The sequence below is a fragment of the Chiroxiphia lanceolata genome, chromosome 10 (assembly GCF_009829145.1).
Source record: "Chiroxiphia lanceolata isolate bChiLan1 chromosome 10, bChiLan1.pri, whole genome shotgun sequence".
In the NCBI taxonomy this organism is placed as follows: domain Eukaryota; kingdom Metazoa; phylum Chordata; class Aves; order Passeriformes; family Pipridae; genus Chiroxiphia; species Chiroxiphia lanceolata.
The window spans coordinates 28,239-44,698 of NC_045646.1; the positions used below are offsets into that span (position 1 = coordinate 28,239).

General features: G+C 39.3%; 1 protein-coding gene across 1 annotated transcript; it reads left to right on the forward strand.

The window, feature by feature from the left end:
- The first annotated feature begins 237 nt into the window (after positions 1-237).
- Positions 238-16,273, forward strand: GYG1 (glycogenin 1). Its single transcript, XM_032698465.1, is given in 9 exon segments — positions 238-341; positions 3,137-3,272; positions 5,153-5,327; positions 5,679-5,841; positions 9,575-9,701; positions 12,793-12,950; positions 12,953-13,011; positions 13,673-13,723; positions 13,953-16,273. Coding segments are annotated over 9 exon segments (1,116 nt in total). The 5' UTR covers positions 238-256; the 3' UTR covers positions 14,115-16,273.
- The last annotated feature ends 187 nt before the right edge of the window (positions 16,274-16,460 follow it).

The window sequence follows — 16,460 nt, forward strand, 5'->3', positions numbered from 1 at the left end:
GAGCGGGGCGGCCGCGCCTATTTGTTAGGCGGCCGTCCGGCGGCGAGCGGGCTCCGGGGGAGGGCTGCGGGCTGCGGGCCCGGTGGGGGCCAGCGGCTGCCCGCGGGGAGGTCGGAGACGCCCGCCGGGCACCGCCGTGCGGGTGAGGGGCCGGGCGCGGTGCAGGCTCGAGCCGCGCCCTGCCTCGGTGCCCGGCCCGGGCTCCGGCCCCGGACGGGGAGAGATGTAGGCCAGCGTGGCGGGGAGCAGGACGGCGATGAGGGGCCACTGTAGGCCGCTAGCGACTCACAGGGGAAAACCACAGCTCCCTCCTGAACGCCATAGAAGAGCGTGCGACTTCGGTGATTTTGATACTTAAATGAGTAGTTCTCCTACCGCCCCTGTAAGTCCGTCTGGCTTTTTCTTCCGTTTTTTTTCCCCGATTCTTCCCATACCTGAAGCTGTCGCGGAGTAGGTTTCATTTTCAGATCGGAAGTCTGCAGGAAGTCTGCTCCCGGTGCATGCCTTGATTAGATGCTCTTGTCTCCTAGGATCCCGTAATCAAAAAAAAAAAAAAAAAAAAAAAAAAAAAAAAAAATCAGATATAGAGTACCTAACTCAAGAACAGGGGAAAAGGCAAGCACCTGTAAACTCTGGCTATGCATACGAAAAAGCTTCCGGGTAAATTTGAAAAGATCTGGGGCAGCACTCCAGTCACTTCCTGCACGCCGTCAAATGAAAGATTGCTCCTAGCTCAGACGTCCAGGATGCTCTTGGCTGTGTAAGGGCTGGCGCAAATTGCGAAGGGATATTCTAGCCTCTGAACTGGGCAGCTAAAGGTGTCTCTGAAGTATCATGGTTTTGTCTGGATAAGTCAGTTATGAAGCTGTGCAACTGTATCTCATTCTCTGTTTTTGCAGACGTTGTTACTAACAGGTCATTAGGTATCAGGCACAACAGTGGCTGCTATATGAACGTAAGATGCTGTGGAGGAAATGTTTACAGAAAATTGAGAAGGGAGATGCGAACAGCTGAAATACCTGTGGTTTATGTAGAATGGACTAGTCTCTTGCAGATGTAACTTTCATAATTATCAGGAACTGGTCTTGCCTGAATTGTAGCATGGACTCATGTACTTATGAGTGTAGAGAAGATCTGAAATAGAACACAGTTAATTCAAAGCTTTGGAAAGCTAGGCTGACTTGGATGGTCTACAAGTTGGCAATATTCCCCTCCTGTCAAGCAGTTGTACAGTCTCCTGCTGGAGTTGGATGTAATAGGGGGCTTCTTAGCCTTTACTCCATCATTAAATGGACTTTATTTCTCTAAGAGAGACCTCTGTGTGTGAATATTCAGTTTCAATAAAATGAGAAGACATGGTAGAAGTATACCTGTAGCAGGTCAATGAAAAAATACTAGTCTTTCAATGACAAGGTCACTTTAAGAATTAGTCTTACACTGCTGAAAAAAAAAAAAGCAACATTCAGATGAATGTTGGGCACAATCCCACTTTGTCTACACTGGATTTTTAGTGAGCAGTCTGAGAGCATAGAGTGGCTGACTTCTATGTATTGAGTAGTAACGCGCAAATTAACTAGTGAAAAACCCTATCCTATTTGGAGGATGTTCACACCACTTAAAATGTTACATACTTGCCACTTCAAGGAAACATAAAGTTGTTCTGTAGACTTGCTGAATATGAACTGGTACAAATAGGTAGCTAAAAGTGAATTGAAACAAAATATCTTTATTCCTGGCATTATAGAAGCTTTTTTGATCTTTGTGATTGACCACTATAATCTAAATCCCTTGGGACTAGTTGGTTTTGCTGCTAAGCAAAATAGAAGGTTTTGTAGCTGGTCTGTAGATCTTCCAAAGCAGGTTTGCAGAGTTTATAGACAGTTATTGTACATGACTTTCTGTTGTCAATGGTTAAGGTGCTATTAAATTTAAAAGATATTAATGATGACTGCCTTATGAACTTAGGAGTTGTGCCAAACAATCTCTCCCAAAGAAGTCAGTATTTTAATCTTACTACGAGGCTTGATAGTAAGCCTTTAAGTGCCCAGAACCCTCACTCTGATCTAACCTAGTAACCTAACAAATTCTGTAAAGAAAAGAAATCAGAGTTGCTAAAATAAACTTGAATCTCAAAATTTATCCTTGAAATTCTCAGGAAGAATCTATTCTGTTGATACTGTTGAAAATGGATTGGTAGAAAAGAGCATATATAAAGAGCTGTAGCTTGGAAAGGAGGTCTACATGACAATAGTTAACAGTGAACTGAAGAACTTTTGTAAGTTACTTGTTTGCTTTTGTCAGTCCCACCCTGGCAGTTTAAAACAACATGACAATTGAAAGAATGCAAAGCTTGTATTATATGGCCTCAATAAGCACTATATGGCAAAACAATACATCTTCATCTATTTCTGCGATACAGTTGGAGCAGATTATACTTTATATTAACAATCCAAACTTACCTCTTTTTTGCTTGAAGAGTAAAAACTGTTGCTGCAAATTTTAAATTGCTTTTTGTATTATTAGTTACTTCCCAGTCAAATCTTGCATTCTTGTGATAGAGCTGCAACTGTGGGTTGCAGAACAACTCATCTGCAAAATCCTGAGCTAGCAAAACTTAAAACTGTTGTCCAAGATCTAATTCAATGCTTCCTTTCATTTGAAAATGAAATGCAAGTTTTACACTGCCGTAGCTTCAGGGTTGAGAGCTGAACCCACAGTAACTCTACAACACCCTTCTAACTTCAGGCCAAATGCAAGCCCACAGAATCCAAATGCTTTTAGGTTAAAATAGCATACTAATGGCCAAAGTAAAGCTCTTTAGACTTTTTGGATTGTCTCTACATTTGGCATGACTTATTTAACATGGGGGCAAATTTGAACTGGTTTTCTCTTGCAACGGTCTTGACTTTGTGGGGTTTTTTACTGCATTTTGCCATGTGTCAAGTTACTTATAGCGAGTATAGCTATGCAAGTATAATCTACTTCATTTAGCCATGTAGGTAGGCCCTATATACAGAGTTAAAAGGCACATCTTAGTTATCACAGCGTGATTACCTAACAATAGTAGGTTTCTAGTATACCCGTCTCAGAATAAAGTAGTGGATCGCGCTAACTTGACCAAGTTCATTTCTTCCAGACCAGTCTTTTGTGACTCTAGCCACAAATGACTCCTATGTGAAAGGAGCACTGGTACTTGGCTCATCCTTGCAACAGTACAGAACAACAAGGAAGCTGACTGCGCTCATAACTCCTCAGGTCTCAGATCTTATGAGGTAAGGTCACTTACATACTTCAAGCTGCTACAGTTCCTGCTGATGTGCAGGTTGAGAAATGGAAGTTAAACTCCTTGATAGTAACTTTTCAAAACTGTGGAAGCTAAACAGCTAAGTTTAGCAGAATTCAACTTATCTATATTATCTGGAATTCTCTACATTCTTCAAACATGAAACTGTTTATTATGTTCTGGTGGGGTTTTGTTTTTTCTTTCTTCCCTATGACGAGTTAAACAAATAGTCTGTAGTTACTAAACTGTGACTTGATACTGATATTTCAGCTGGATCTTTGCTATTTCATCGTCCTACTTAGAATTGTCCAACAATATTGCCTGTGTGTTCATTAGCATTGTCTGTTTGCAGGGAGTAGGGGAGTAGGGGGTTGGTATTTGTTTTGCAGAAGTATTCCTGATTGACATAATATAACACAAGCTCTCTTGAAATCTAGCAGATACGTCAAATCAAATTTTATCACGAGAGAAGAAAACGAGCAGAACTAAATTATCAATAAGTACATCAAATCAGTAGCTCAAAGAGGCATCTAACAAGGTCACCACAGTACAACAAGTGAAATTAAGGGCAACTGCTTCCTAGAGCCTCTCTGGAATAATCTCAATATGGAGGGGACTGGGTTCTCTTTCCACGTATACAAGGAAGGAAAAGAAACCCAAAAAGTTGGTTTGTACTGTTTGTAAAACTACAGATGATAGGTCAAGATTCTCTACATGGGAAAGTTCGTCTGAAAAGACTTCTCAATATTTAGAGACAGTAGAGAGGTGGCTCAATAAAAAAAAAGGTCTAACTCTCCCTGCAGTCTCCTGGCAACTAAACGGCCATATCAACATTAAGATTTTACATCCATGCCAGCCTATTAGGCGAGTGTGCTCTTTTAAGATGAATCAGTCCTAAATGTGCTTCTGTGCTGGTGCAAGCCAGCTAGTACTGTGCCCTTAGACTGATATGTACCTACCTAATGGCATAACTAGAACTTGCATTTCTCACCCTGTCTCCACTAACAGGGTATGCCTTAAGTTCAGAAGCAACTGTCCACACCAAACTGTCAGTATAAAGACAGCCTTGCAAGACAGAGTTCCAAAACTCATTTACAAGCTCTGTGGCTCAAATTGCACTGGTAATTGCTGAGCATTCAAGATACACTGCAGAATACCAACACTTTACAGATGCTTCCTATTTTAAGCAGCATGAATGCCTTAATCTCTCTTGAACTAATAGCAATGCTTTATTGATGGTAAAGCAAAGGTTGGATATCTGCCACAAAACTTCACTACACTGCCTGAAAGTTTGTCACTCTTTAGTGAACATGATACTGGTTCAAAACATTTCTGTAGCCACACCCACGACTAAGTCAGTTTCGAAAAAACTTTTGGGGATAAAGAAAGTTTTAGCAACTGGGTCAAGTCAGATGTCACAAATCCAGAAGAGCAGTGTTGTAACTATTGCAGAAACTTCTGTTTCAGGTGTTTAGGATTCAGCTACTGTCCTGTTCAAGCTACTCCAACAGCTTCCCATTTCTTAATTGCCTGCTCAAAGTAGACTGTTAAGTTGCCAAAAATCAGAGACTGGATGAAAAAAAAGCTTTGTGGAAAGTTTGCACTACATAGCCATGACTTACTGGACTTGGTAGCAATGCCCTGTTTGTGGAAGAAAAAAAACTTCTTTCTTCCCCAAAATGTGCCCATTACAAACTAGAAACTTTGAGGCAGACAGGGGAACTTCTGCATTCCAACATATGCAGTCAACTCTTACTGATGAAATAAGAAATGCTGCCAGGTTCCCTGTTATACCACTTTTCTTTGAGGAATCTTTCACGTGGTCTGGTGCTGGAGTAACAATAGAACTAAATCTTGACTCTTCCCCAGGAGAGTGCTGGAAAAGGTCTTTGATGAAGTCATACTGGTAAACGTCTTGGATAGTGGGGATTCAGCACACTTGGCATTAATGAAAAGACCTGAGTTAGGTGTCACACTAACAAAGCTTCACTGCTGGGAACTGACACAGTTTACGAAGTGTGTTTTCATGGATGCAGACACAATGGTAAGTAGCTGTATCTCCTGGTATCTCTTAATGACCTTGTATGGGAGTTGTTGGATTTTTTTCTGTGGATTGTTTATGTTGGTTTGTTTGTTTTTAAGAGTAGGGGTAATAGAAGCCTTTTACTAGTTGGACTAGTAACTGTAAGAATGTGTGTGCCTTTTAATCTAAATTAATTGTAATGAAGTCTGTGGGGACTATTTCCAAAAAGTATTGTCTTCCACAGGACAAGAGCATTGATATGAGAACTTTAAGACATGAAAGTTGATGTCATAATCCATGAAAACACGATACCATGATTCCCAATGTAAAAACACTTTTTTTTTTTTTTTTTTTTTACTCCTTTACAATTAGGTTTTGTCAAATATCGATGAGCTTTTTGAGAGAGAGGAGCTGTCTGCAGCACCAGATCCAGGCTGGCCTGACTGTTTCAATTCAGGAGTTTTTGTTTACCGACCTTCCATTGAAACATACAATCAGCTGTTACAGTTTGCCACAGAGAAAGGCAGCTTTGATGGTATGTATTAATTTGTATTTCAATCTAAGTTAGACCAAAATGGTAATAGTAGTTGGGATGGCTCAGTAACTACATACATGTCATGAGGACTCTGTACACAAAATTGTATCCTTCTCAGAAATAGAGGCTATCATTACAATATGTAGTGAAATTGCTTTTTTCAGACTTCATGAAATAAAAACCCTGAGTTTGGCATCCAAACTAGCAGCTGTAAGCATTAACAGTGTAGAATCATATAACAAGAAATCTTAAGAGGTAGCAAGCACAGTGCATGCAGTAGCAAATGAAACTGCAGTACCATGCTTCATGCATTCCTAACACTCAAGGCTTGAATGTTCTACGCCAACTCAAGTTGATACAGAAAAAATAGCACTGGTCAACTTGAGCACAGCTTCAGAGAATCAAACATTTGAAGATACAACTCTCTCTTCATATGCTATGTGATGGCTTCCTGTCATTACAGGGCGGTGGCTGTCTCTTTCCCAATATCAAGTGCATATAGCCTTGGCTGCTTCCCACTATAGGTCACTTGAGATTGGCCACTGTACCAGATTTAAGCTTGAGAAGCCAAGTTCTGCTGTTCTGTAAGTCTACTAAATCTATTACCATTGCAGTAAAAGCACATGTTGCTTGGAGACTGCTCTAGTTAAAGGCTTCTGAGTATGGCTGTCTCCTGTCACTATAACTACAACAAAACAAAGTCTAACTTAACAAGCTACAGAAAACTACATAAACAAGACCATAAAATGGAGCTATTGGATAGAAAGTAATTAGCCAGCCTGTTGACTTACCTTTCAGTACTTTTCAAAAAGTAAAAATTCACTAGTCACTCCTAGTCTGCAGAATAATCCCTGTTACTGTGTGGACTCTTGTATGTGGTTTTCTAAAGAACATTAGTCACAGTTGGATGCTTAATGCTACCATAGGAATAGACTCTAGTGAAAATGTAGTGAAGGGTCTGTACCTTGCTACTGACAAAGCAGCAGTTGGTAGCTTTGTGAGCACTCTCAGATGTTGGGTGCAAATTGATCACCAGCTGTAGCAAAATCTATAGCATAGTTCTGAATTGTTACATTAAAAACAAAGCAAAATAAAAAATGCAAAACAAAACACAAAAAACCCCAACAAAAAACCCTACAAAAAGACCCCCTCTTGCCCCCCCCCCAAAAAACAAACCCCCACACCTCCAAAAAGCCAGCCAACCAAAAAAAAACCCCAAACAAACACACATCTTTGTGCAGACTTACTGCTGAGTAGCTCCAGACCATCTGAGACTTGGTGGTTGTCTTCTCCGAGCTCTGTGCTTGACTGCTAGCATACCCATCTTCTAGTTTGAAGGCCCCTGTCCTTTAAAAGAATAGAACTGCTTCCACAATGTACTCTCCGACTTGAAAGCTAAAGCCACACAATGGTGAAACTGCTTCAGTGTTCTAAATGCAAAATAATTGTTGCAGCACTTAACAGCAAAAATAGTGGGTTAATGGTTTAGATATCGAATTTCTAGAATGTAATTTGTATTTCAGCTTTAAAATTTACTTAGTTTTTTATTAATGATAGCACTGATCTGAGCGATGAGACCACGGAGACTTAGGCCATCTGTATAAGCTACTGCTGAGCTCAGGAACTTGGTGGGGGAGAAAGGGAATTGAAACTTAAATTGACCTAGACGGTAATAAAGGTTCTACAAAACTTTAGTAAGAGAAAAACCTGTGAAGGGTCACTGCTTTATAGGACATAGGGACACAAACTTAACAAGCTACAAGCTATGTGTTAGTTGAAGTCAAGCTGCAAGTGCTCATCTGCAATAGTAGTAAGTAGGGAATGCAAGACTTCCAGATTATGTCATGTTATAACAGCAGACAGGAGCCTTCTATGTAATGCTGTTGTCCAGAATGGCAGAATCATAGATACTTAAGTAGACAACCACTTTGTCTACTTGAACTTCACCTTTCTAGATATAAAGCAATGTCATGCAATAAACTCTAGATACCATCTAAAAGTAGTGGAGGGAAAGAAAAATTTGGTTTTAAAAGAAATCTGGTAGTACTGATACTTAAGAGCATTGCTATTGCTTGATAATCCTCTTGGCTCTTTAGCCTGAATCCAAAATCATTGCTTTTACAGTCTTGCTGTATTGAATCTTTGTATTTACATATTGTGATCTGTGAATATGTAGTTAATACAAGTACTGCCTGATTCTTTCACCTTATGTCTAAGATCCAGTTTTTATAACAACAACTACTGTTGAAGTCTGGACTAGGACCAGCTAAATTCTGCTTTCATTGTCTGCTTTGCACAAATGCATGCAATCTGAAAAAAAAAAAAAAAAAAGAGTATGTAAACAATCTGAGTGAGAGGACGTCCTGTAGAGTGAAAGTTAAATACACTGCTGCTGCCCCTTCAGTTTCTCTTGTGATGGACACAACTCTTTCAAAAGTGCTTTCCCTTCCATTAGGGGTTGAGAGGGCACGTCAGAGAGTTTGAAATTACTGCCCTGAGTCCTCTGGCAGTTTCTCACTCTGCAATCTGCATGTATGCTGAACAGCTGTAACTGGATACTTGGAATTTAGATTTGTCAGTGTACTGTCTGTACATCTAAGTTTATGCCCAGCGTCTAGATTTTCAGTTGCAAAAACGCAAATTCTGTCAAGTAGCACTGATGGTGTACCTTAATACTGCCCTAACTCTAATCACAGGCAAATGAAACCGCTTTTCTGAGTCACAGAGACTGAGTGCTTGAGAAAATTAAAGATTAAAATAGAACTTTGTCTCTACTAACTAGCTATCTGTTTATGTACTCTTTAGTAAGGCTTCTTGTGAATGCAGTTAAGTGAAAGGAATACAGCAAATGAAAGTTGAGGGACTCCTTTCAATTTCTTGATAAGGTGAAGTTATTACCACTTAGAAACTAATTATATTCATTGCAATAAAGAATGAATAGTATAAATAAATAGGGTTTTACATCTCATACTGCTTAGAAACTATTCTGCTGTGGCCTGGAAGCTTTATTTTATTTTTGGTTTTTTTTAGTTATTCTACTACTGTGATACCAAACAACTTTTGACTGACTAACCTCATTACAACCCTCTACTTGCAAACTTAGGTAGCCCCTCCACACAGATATTATCCTCACGTTAGCAGTTAGTCAGCAGCTTTTTAGTACAGAACTAAGAAACACCTCTTATCTGTTATGGGATTTGAATGAAGTTGTACTAGAGTTTTCCACCAAGACTGAACGTGCCTTTTTTTATCAGATTGCGGTGGAGGTAAGCATCTGGGACTGCAGGTCTAACAGCCACTGATACCCTAACTCTGGCAGTGAGATGTTGGTTATGCATCTATAAGCTAAGTAATAAAAACTATTATTGCACCTTGATCTTCTGACTACAGCTTTCCTGAAGCTGAACAGTACTCAGTTGTCCTGGTCTGCTTTGTTTTTTTCTGCCTTATACAGCTTGACTTCAGCTGTAAAGAAACTGATGGCAGAGTTTGTAAGCAGCTTGCTATCTTTTAGCAAAAGTAACCCCACACAGACTATTTCATTCTCTACATTTTTTTGGATTTTGCAAAGGCTGCAAGGTTTACAGGGTTGTTCACAATAGAAATTTAGTGCTCTGTGTCAAACTTCTACTGGACATGACAACTGCATTACAACGTCTTACTTTACTGAACTGAAAAAAGATCCTCAAATAGCTATCTGATGCTTGTAGCCTATTAATGCTTTCTCTTTTATGTGCAGATCAGGGGTTATTAAACACCTTCTTCAGCAGCTGGGCAACAACAGACATGAGCAAACATCTACCATTTATTGATAATTTGAGCAGCACTTCTGTATATTCCTACCTTCCAGCATTTAAAGCGTAAGTTCAAATTTTTTAGAAGATTTTAGAGCTTACATAAACTAATTTCTTGTAACAGAATGAACAGGCATGATGTGAGCTTACAGAGGTTGTCTAGAAGGAGACTGTCATTGTCACTGAATATATAGTAGTTTCTTCTCTTAAAAAACAACAACTTGAATTAATGTGAGTCAAATGAGTCACCTCAAGATAAATGCAGAGAGAGCTGTATCTGTAGCTTAAACCACTCATCCCTGGTAGTAACACCAAAATTTAGAGTAAGTACATTTGACAGGTCACTTGCAAAAGGAAGAACCACTCCTCCAGTATGGGATACAGTCTAGTACAGTTCTAACCAATGGCAGTAGACTCTTGAATCAACTTGAGCTGGTATCATTCCCACTTAGGTAACTTGTCCTTTTCTCACTCAAGTTACTTAGGGTATTTAATAACCAGTAGTTAAAGTTCATCTAATCAACCTATACCATTAAAACAAATGTGGTGAGCAAAGACTTGTATAAAACTAGAATTCTCTCCCAACAGTCTTTCTTGACCTCTGTCAGTTTTTTAAGTAACAGCACTATGGAACAAAGTCTACTGCCAGCCACATACCATTACATGTTTCCTCTGTGAGGAAAACTGTATCCTCCCTAGCTAGCAGTATTCCATTTGGCATGTGCATAAACTGTATGTCAGAGGCAGGGTCAAAGTGTTATAATAACACAGGAGGAAGAGGAGGGGAAGCAAGGGAAGCTGAAATGTTACACAGAAACTCTTTATCTATTAAGAGCTGCAGAAGCTGGGGGCAAGGGGGACGGAAAGTACCAATTGCATAAAAACAATCTGATCTCCGAATGACATCAGTATACTAGTGTCTAAAGCAGCGGCTAGCATAAGCAGGACTGTTGCTGGCTCAAGATCAAACTATGTCTTGTGATCAGAATACCATCTGGAATCTTGTCATGCTAAAAGTGGAACACTTATTTAAAGAAATATATGCAAGCCTCAGAATGACTAAGTAGCTGGATAGCATTTGATAAGCTAACGTCTATTGTAAAGGTACGTCCTCTTTCCATGGCTGGCTTGTTAGTCACACGACCTTAATTGTACAAATTACTTTGTTGCCACAAAACACTACTTGGATCTGGGGCTCCTGACAAAATTCTGTTTAACTAAGTGAATCACTGCCTAACAGAACTCATTCAGAACCTTCAAAAGTAAGAATGCCTGGAGTGCAGCCATCGTAAGTAAATTCCCCATTCAATAGTGGAATAATTGCCCTTGGTTAGATCACAGCTACGCTCCTTGATAATCACAGTTAGAATATACTGAAATTTAAACCTACTGACATCAATAGCTAAGGTTTTTGCAGCTTTGTACAGCGAGACTAGATTTCACAGCAGCCTCAGTAACTCCTTTTTCCAAAGGAAAATGCCAATTCATGACAAATGCTCTCTAACTTCAAACATTGATGAGGACTTTTCTGGGAGATGGGGGAAAGACAGATTAGTTGCTGAGGCCAGTGTGGACATAAAGCTTCCTAACAGTTGAACTAAATGTCAAAATAAAGTATTGCAGATCCAGAAGGTATCTAGAAAGCAGATACTGAAAACATCAGAGAAGCTTGGCATCTGTCAACTGTTGTTCTGGCTGTAAGTGTACAGAATATCAAGAGTACACTTATCCATTTGCAGCAAGTGTAGCAAAACACTTCTTAGGCATTCTCCTGCTTAAATAGTCTAGATTTTTGAACAATAACAAGTCTCTTCGAACAGCGGCAGCCTAAGATGAAAACTCAGGTTGTTTAGTACTGTGACAGCTAATAAAACTAATGTAGTCCTCTTATGCCAATCTTGACATATGAATTTAAAGTTAAAGCCAGTAACTGATCTCTTGAAGGACACTTTTTTTCTTGCAGTTAGTGCAAATACTTGGCCATTTTCATACTTCATTCTGCAGTAAGATCAGTTGTGTTCAAAACATTGGAATGTGAATATTGAAATATAGTCAAGGATCTTACAATAGTGTGGAACCCCCCTCCCGCCCCAAAGCATACTGCCTTGGTTTGAATATTCTACAGCTTTTGAAACACACCTGTATTTTCTCCATATGTAACACTCCTTAAACGCTTGAGTCCTGGTCAAGATGACCAGCGTGTGGCTTAGACAAACTGCTCCGGCGTTATTATCTATTCTAGTCATATTACGCTGAGAAGAAATTGTAACATGATACAAATTGAACCTAGGCAAGACAGTCACTGTTACTCGAGAGACTGGTATTGCTTGTTCACAAAAAACTGACTCAAGCTGAACATCTGGTTCTGGAACTGTAGAAGAATGAAATGATTACTGTCTCTGCTACTGTTAAGTTCTTCACTTGAGACGAGGCACACTTCATCTAAACATTTGTGACAAAGCTAGAAGTCCACATTAAAAACCATTTTAACTCAGTTTTCAAAAGAAACAAAACCAACCCACCACCAAACCCACCCATGGCTAAACTAAGGTTATTTAGGAAATAACGGTTGTCTAGCAGGACCCTGCTGCACCAAGATCAGGAGTCCTTTGAAATGCCTGGGTTATACAAAGCTATCATTTTGCAGGGTCATGGTCTTCCTGCAGCAGGACCTTCCAATGATCCGTTTCTACAGTGCTGTAAACTGAAAGGGTAACTCAGCACTGACCCTTCTCTACATAATGCTTGTAATACCTAACTCTCTGGCTTGCTGACTTTGGAGTAGAATCTTTTTCACTTTTAAAACCAGTTCCGATTGCAACGGCTGCTTGAGACTGCTCTCTCCTGAGCTATGGACACCATTCTAAAGACTCGAGTTGGCTGTAAGTATTTAAATAGTCCAGATCATTAGGTTTTGGCTATATTCTGACTAGTGTAATATAGAATTCAGTTTGCATTTTTTCTGTTTAATAGCAATGCTTTCAGTTGCAGTAGGCATTGGCAGTTTAATGATTTAGCATTTAGCCTCTTAAATATATTCATATTTCTGTTTTCTGAACAAATGCAGAAACTGCAGGTTAGAAAAAACTGTCTGCCAGTCAAAAGTCATTTTCTAGACACACATATAAAATGGCTTCTAAAATGTTTTGTCCAACAGGTTTGGTGCAAGTACTAAAGTGGTGCACTTCCTGGGAAGCACAAAGCCATGGAACTACACATATGACTCCAGAACAAAAAGCATAGAAGGCAATATGGACGACCCTAAAATAGTTCACCCAGAATTCCTCAACATGTGGTGGGATACCTACATAGCTGATGTTTACCATTACTAGAACAGCATGGAATTGTTAAAGAAACTACTACAGGTGTAAACATGGTACGTGCTTTAATAATCTTCTACATCCATACCCAAGTATGGATGATGGGTTATTTACCATTGCAGTGATTTTCCTTCCTTCTGTCCAACTCAAAGCATGGGTGTGTTTTAGTTTGGGAGATGCGGGGTATTTTGGTTTTGCTCTTTTAAGCTTGGAATAAAAATACTACAGAAGAGAAGCATGCTGTAGTGGTCTTGAACATAGCTGTATGATTGCCTAAAACAAACTGTGTAAGAAGCTAACCTTGCACCAGATATTATACTGTAGTAACTTCTTTAATAGACATAGAGAAGGGCCCTAACTCTTAATGTGTTGCAGCTAGTAAGGTTCTCAAGCAGAAGAACCCAGTTCAGCATGCAAATAGGTACATACAGATCTTGCATGGTGAAACAAATTTAGGTAAACCTAGGATAACTAGAGAATCAATACTTACATAAAATGGCAATGATGAATCCAATACTTATTAAAGCCAAAGTAATGATTCAAGACTCTAATTCTCATTCAGAGTTTAGTAGCTTGCATCTGACTGCAGACTTCTTAGTCTTAGCTTAGTACGTGGGGCCAGTTTAAGTTCTCAACCTTTCCAATACCAAAGTTAATGATCTCTTAAGATGTGCTTTCTCTTGGTAATCTTGCATCTTTCTAACAAACTATTTGCAGCTATCGGGCTTGGTCTATACTCTGGCTTTCTCTTGTGGCTTCTGTAGAGAGGTATGAAGAACTTAAACTTTAATTTATTTTTTTTAATTATTTTTTCCCTTGCTAACTTCTGTAACTCTGCTTTATTATTTTGCTAGGAAAGCTGCACAATCCCTGCCCGTTGGCAATGCTTGCTACTGCGCATGAGAACATCTACTTTGTTGTCCCATTCTTCTATGGCCTGTTGCTCACTTTAGCTATGCAAAGTATTTCTGTATTTTTACTCTGCCTTTCCTTTTAGGCAGAGGTTACAGAGGCAGTGTCCCACTTATCAGTATCACCAGTATTACCAACTGAATCTTCAGAAGAACGCAAGGAACGGTGGGAACAGGGCCAAGCTGACTATATGGGAGTGGATTCCTTTGACAACATCAAGAAGAAACTTGATACCTACCTTCAGTAGAAATGCCTGTCTCAAACAGTGGTGATGCAAGGACTTGTTCCAGAACTAACAGCTAGAAAGGTATAGATGGTGGTCAGTTACACTTGCTAGTAGCTTGATGAAAAACTTCTTGGCTGAAGGCCTCTGCAGTGCTACAGATGAACACTGAGCAAAAGCTAGGAAGCAGAATTCCTTGGGCCACCTATTACTGCCCAATTTCCAATTCTCCCTACTAGATAAAACCAGGTATTTTCAGCTTAAAATTTCTTCTGTTGTGATCAATTGGCTCAAGATATTCTCGAAACTGGGTTTGTTGCCTCACCTCATTAAGGGGATTAGCATTGATTCCTTTGCTTGCTGTTTTAGATGTAAAATCTAATTCATGAGATTGCTCATACACTGGAGTGGTAGCCGTTCTGCTTTACCATAAATGTATTAATGACACTGGGATACATACGGTTGTAACAGTAATAGCACTGCTTTGCTCTTCCAGTCACAATTGCACTGAAATTTTGACCAGGTTCTTACGCACAGTGCCTACAGCATGGCAGAATGCGTTTTTCAGTTCTGTATACTATGGGACTAGTAAACTGAGTTTTATCTGTTCCTTGCAATGTTGCACTTGATACAAAAATAAAAAGTTGTCATGCATTTCTGTCTTCCCTAAACTCTTGAGCAATTAAGGAAAAGGGAGATCCAAAGCAGGCTAACTAAAACATTCAAGAGATATAACCCTTAAGCTTTGCTAATGCTACTCAGGCTCTCATTAGCAAATGTCCAGCTTTTAGTTCTGTAATTATTTACAGAGTGGATAGTAATTTGCTAGGGAGCTGTTTAGGGCCAATCCCCTTATTAGCTTGCCCTAAGTATAGGATAGAGCAGTGGAGGAAGTACCTGCTGAAGCTACTCACATTAGTAACATGGAGTTTGGGAAGAGGGCCTCTTTCTTTCAAGTGACTAAAGAAACATCATCTCTAACTTAAGCCCTGTACACTGAACTTAGTCTTACACACAGTGGTGATACTGTTTTGGCAAAGAAAGATTACACAGCTGCTTAAGTAACTGTACTTTCCTGATTAGGAAAACTACTCTTTCCATGTGTGCAAAGAGTAAAAGAAAGGGCTTTTTTGCCACACTCAGGCTACACATACTCCAAGATAGGTGGGAAAGCAGTAAAAATAAAGTATGCTGATGAGAGAGATTGGCTGATATCTGTACTAAGGTTCAGATTTATCCTTTAGCCAAAAGTCTAAACAGAACAAAATTAGTGTTCTTTGACAGCTATACCCTGTACTAGTCCAGAAACACTAAGAAAATATTATTTCATTTTTTTCTAATAGAGGAGGATTTTGGCTGGAACCTAGTGAGGGTGCTAAACTTTTAACCTAGAGATAAAATAAATAATCAACAAGCTCTCACAATTTGCTGGTAAAGCAGAAGACATATTACGGGTACGAGAGTTAGTCTGTTTTAACTTGTTTTCACTACTTAATTGCTCTAAGATCAGTTGGTCACCATTTAGGAAAAATGCTAAAAGATGAGGTCCAAACCAAAGTAGCTTGTAGCTATTTAAAAGTACACAGTATCTGAACTCCCAGTTGAAACTAGCCCTTTCCTGTATGGGTTTTTCTTTTGCTGTGGTTTTTTTTATTTTTAAACAGATAAATTTGAAGTTGTGTGAAAGTAGGAGGGATTACTCGTTACAGTCTGTAATGACAAAAATATATCAACCAAGTACTGGAGTTCTGCATGCTCACAGAATACTCTATGGAAAATAGTAAAATACTCTTTTAAAGACAGCTAAAAGGTTTTCCTCCTCTTGTCTGTATTCATACTAGAGAATAGGCACATTGCTTCTTTTTAAACTTAGTTGGAGAGAACCAAGAACGTGTAAAGGTATGAGACTTACTACCTGCTTGAAAATTTGGTTTAGCATGTAAGTTTTGTTACGTTAATACAATAAGATAAGGAGAGATGCTGAATCAGATGAAAACCTGCATGTTTTGGGTTAACAAATATAGCTAGTAAAGAAAGAAAACCTGTAACAATCATTCTGTCCTAGCCTGTGTAACTCATACTATGGTCAAATGTTTACCCACAGCCTCAGGAAAGCGAAAGGTATGACATCTATACCAAATTCTATGCGGCTTATTCTCAATAAAATGACCTTTATGTCATTATCTGCCACTATTTCCTTCACAACTGCTGCAGGCAGCATTTGCAGAAAAGCAGAGATCCCTTTTCTTCTCTTGCAATAGTATCACTTGATTCATCAAGCAGTTTTTGCTCTAAACAGAAGGTACTCAAAGCAGTAACTGAATCCAAGCACTATACTCAAAACATCACTATTCAGAAAAATCATAGGGC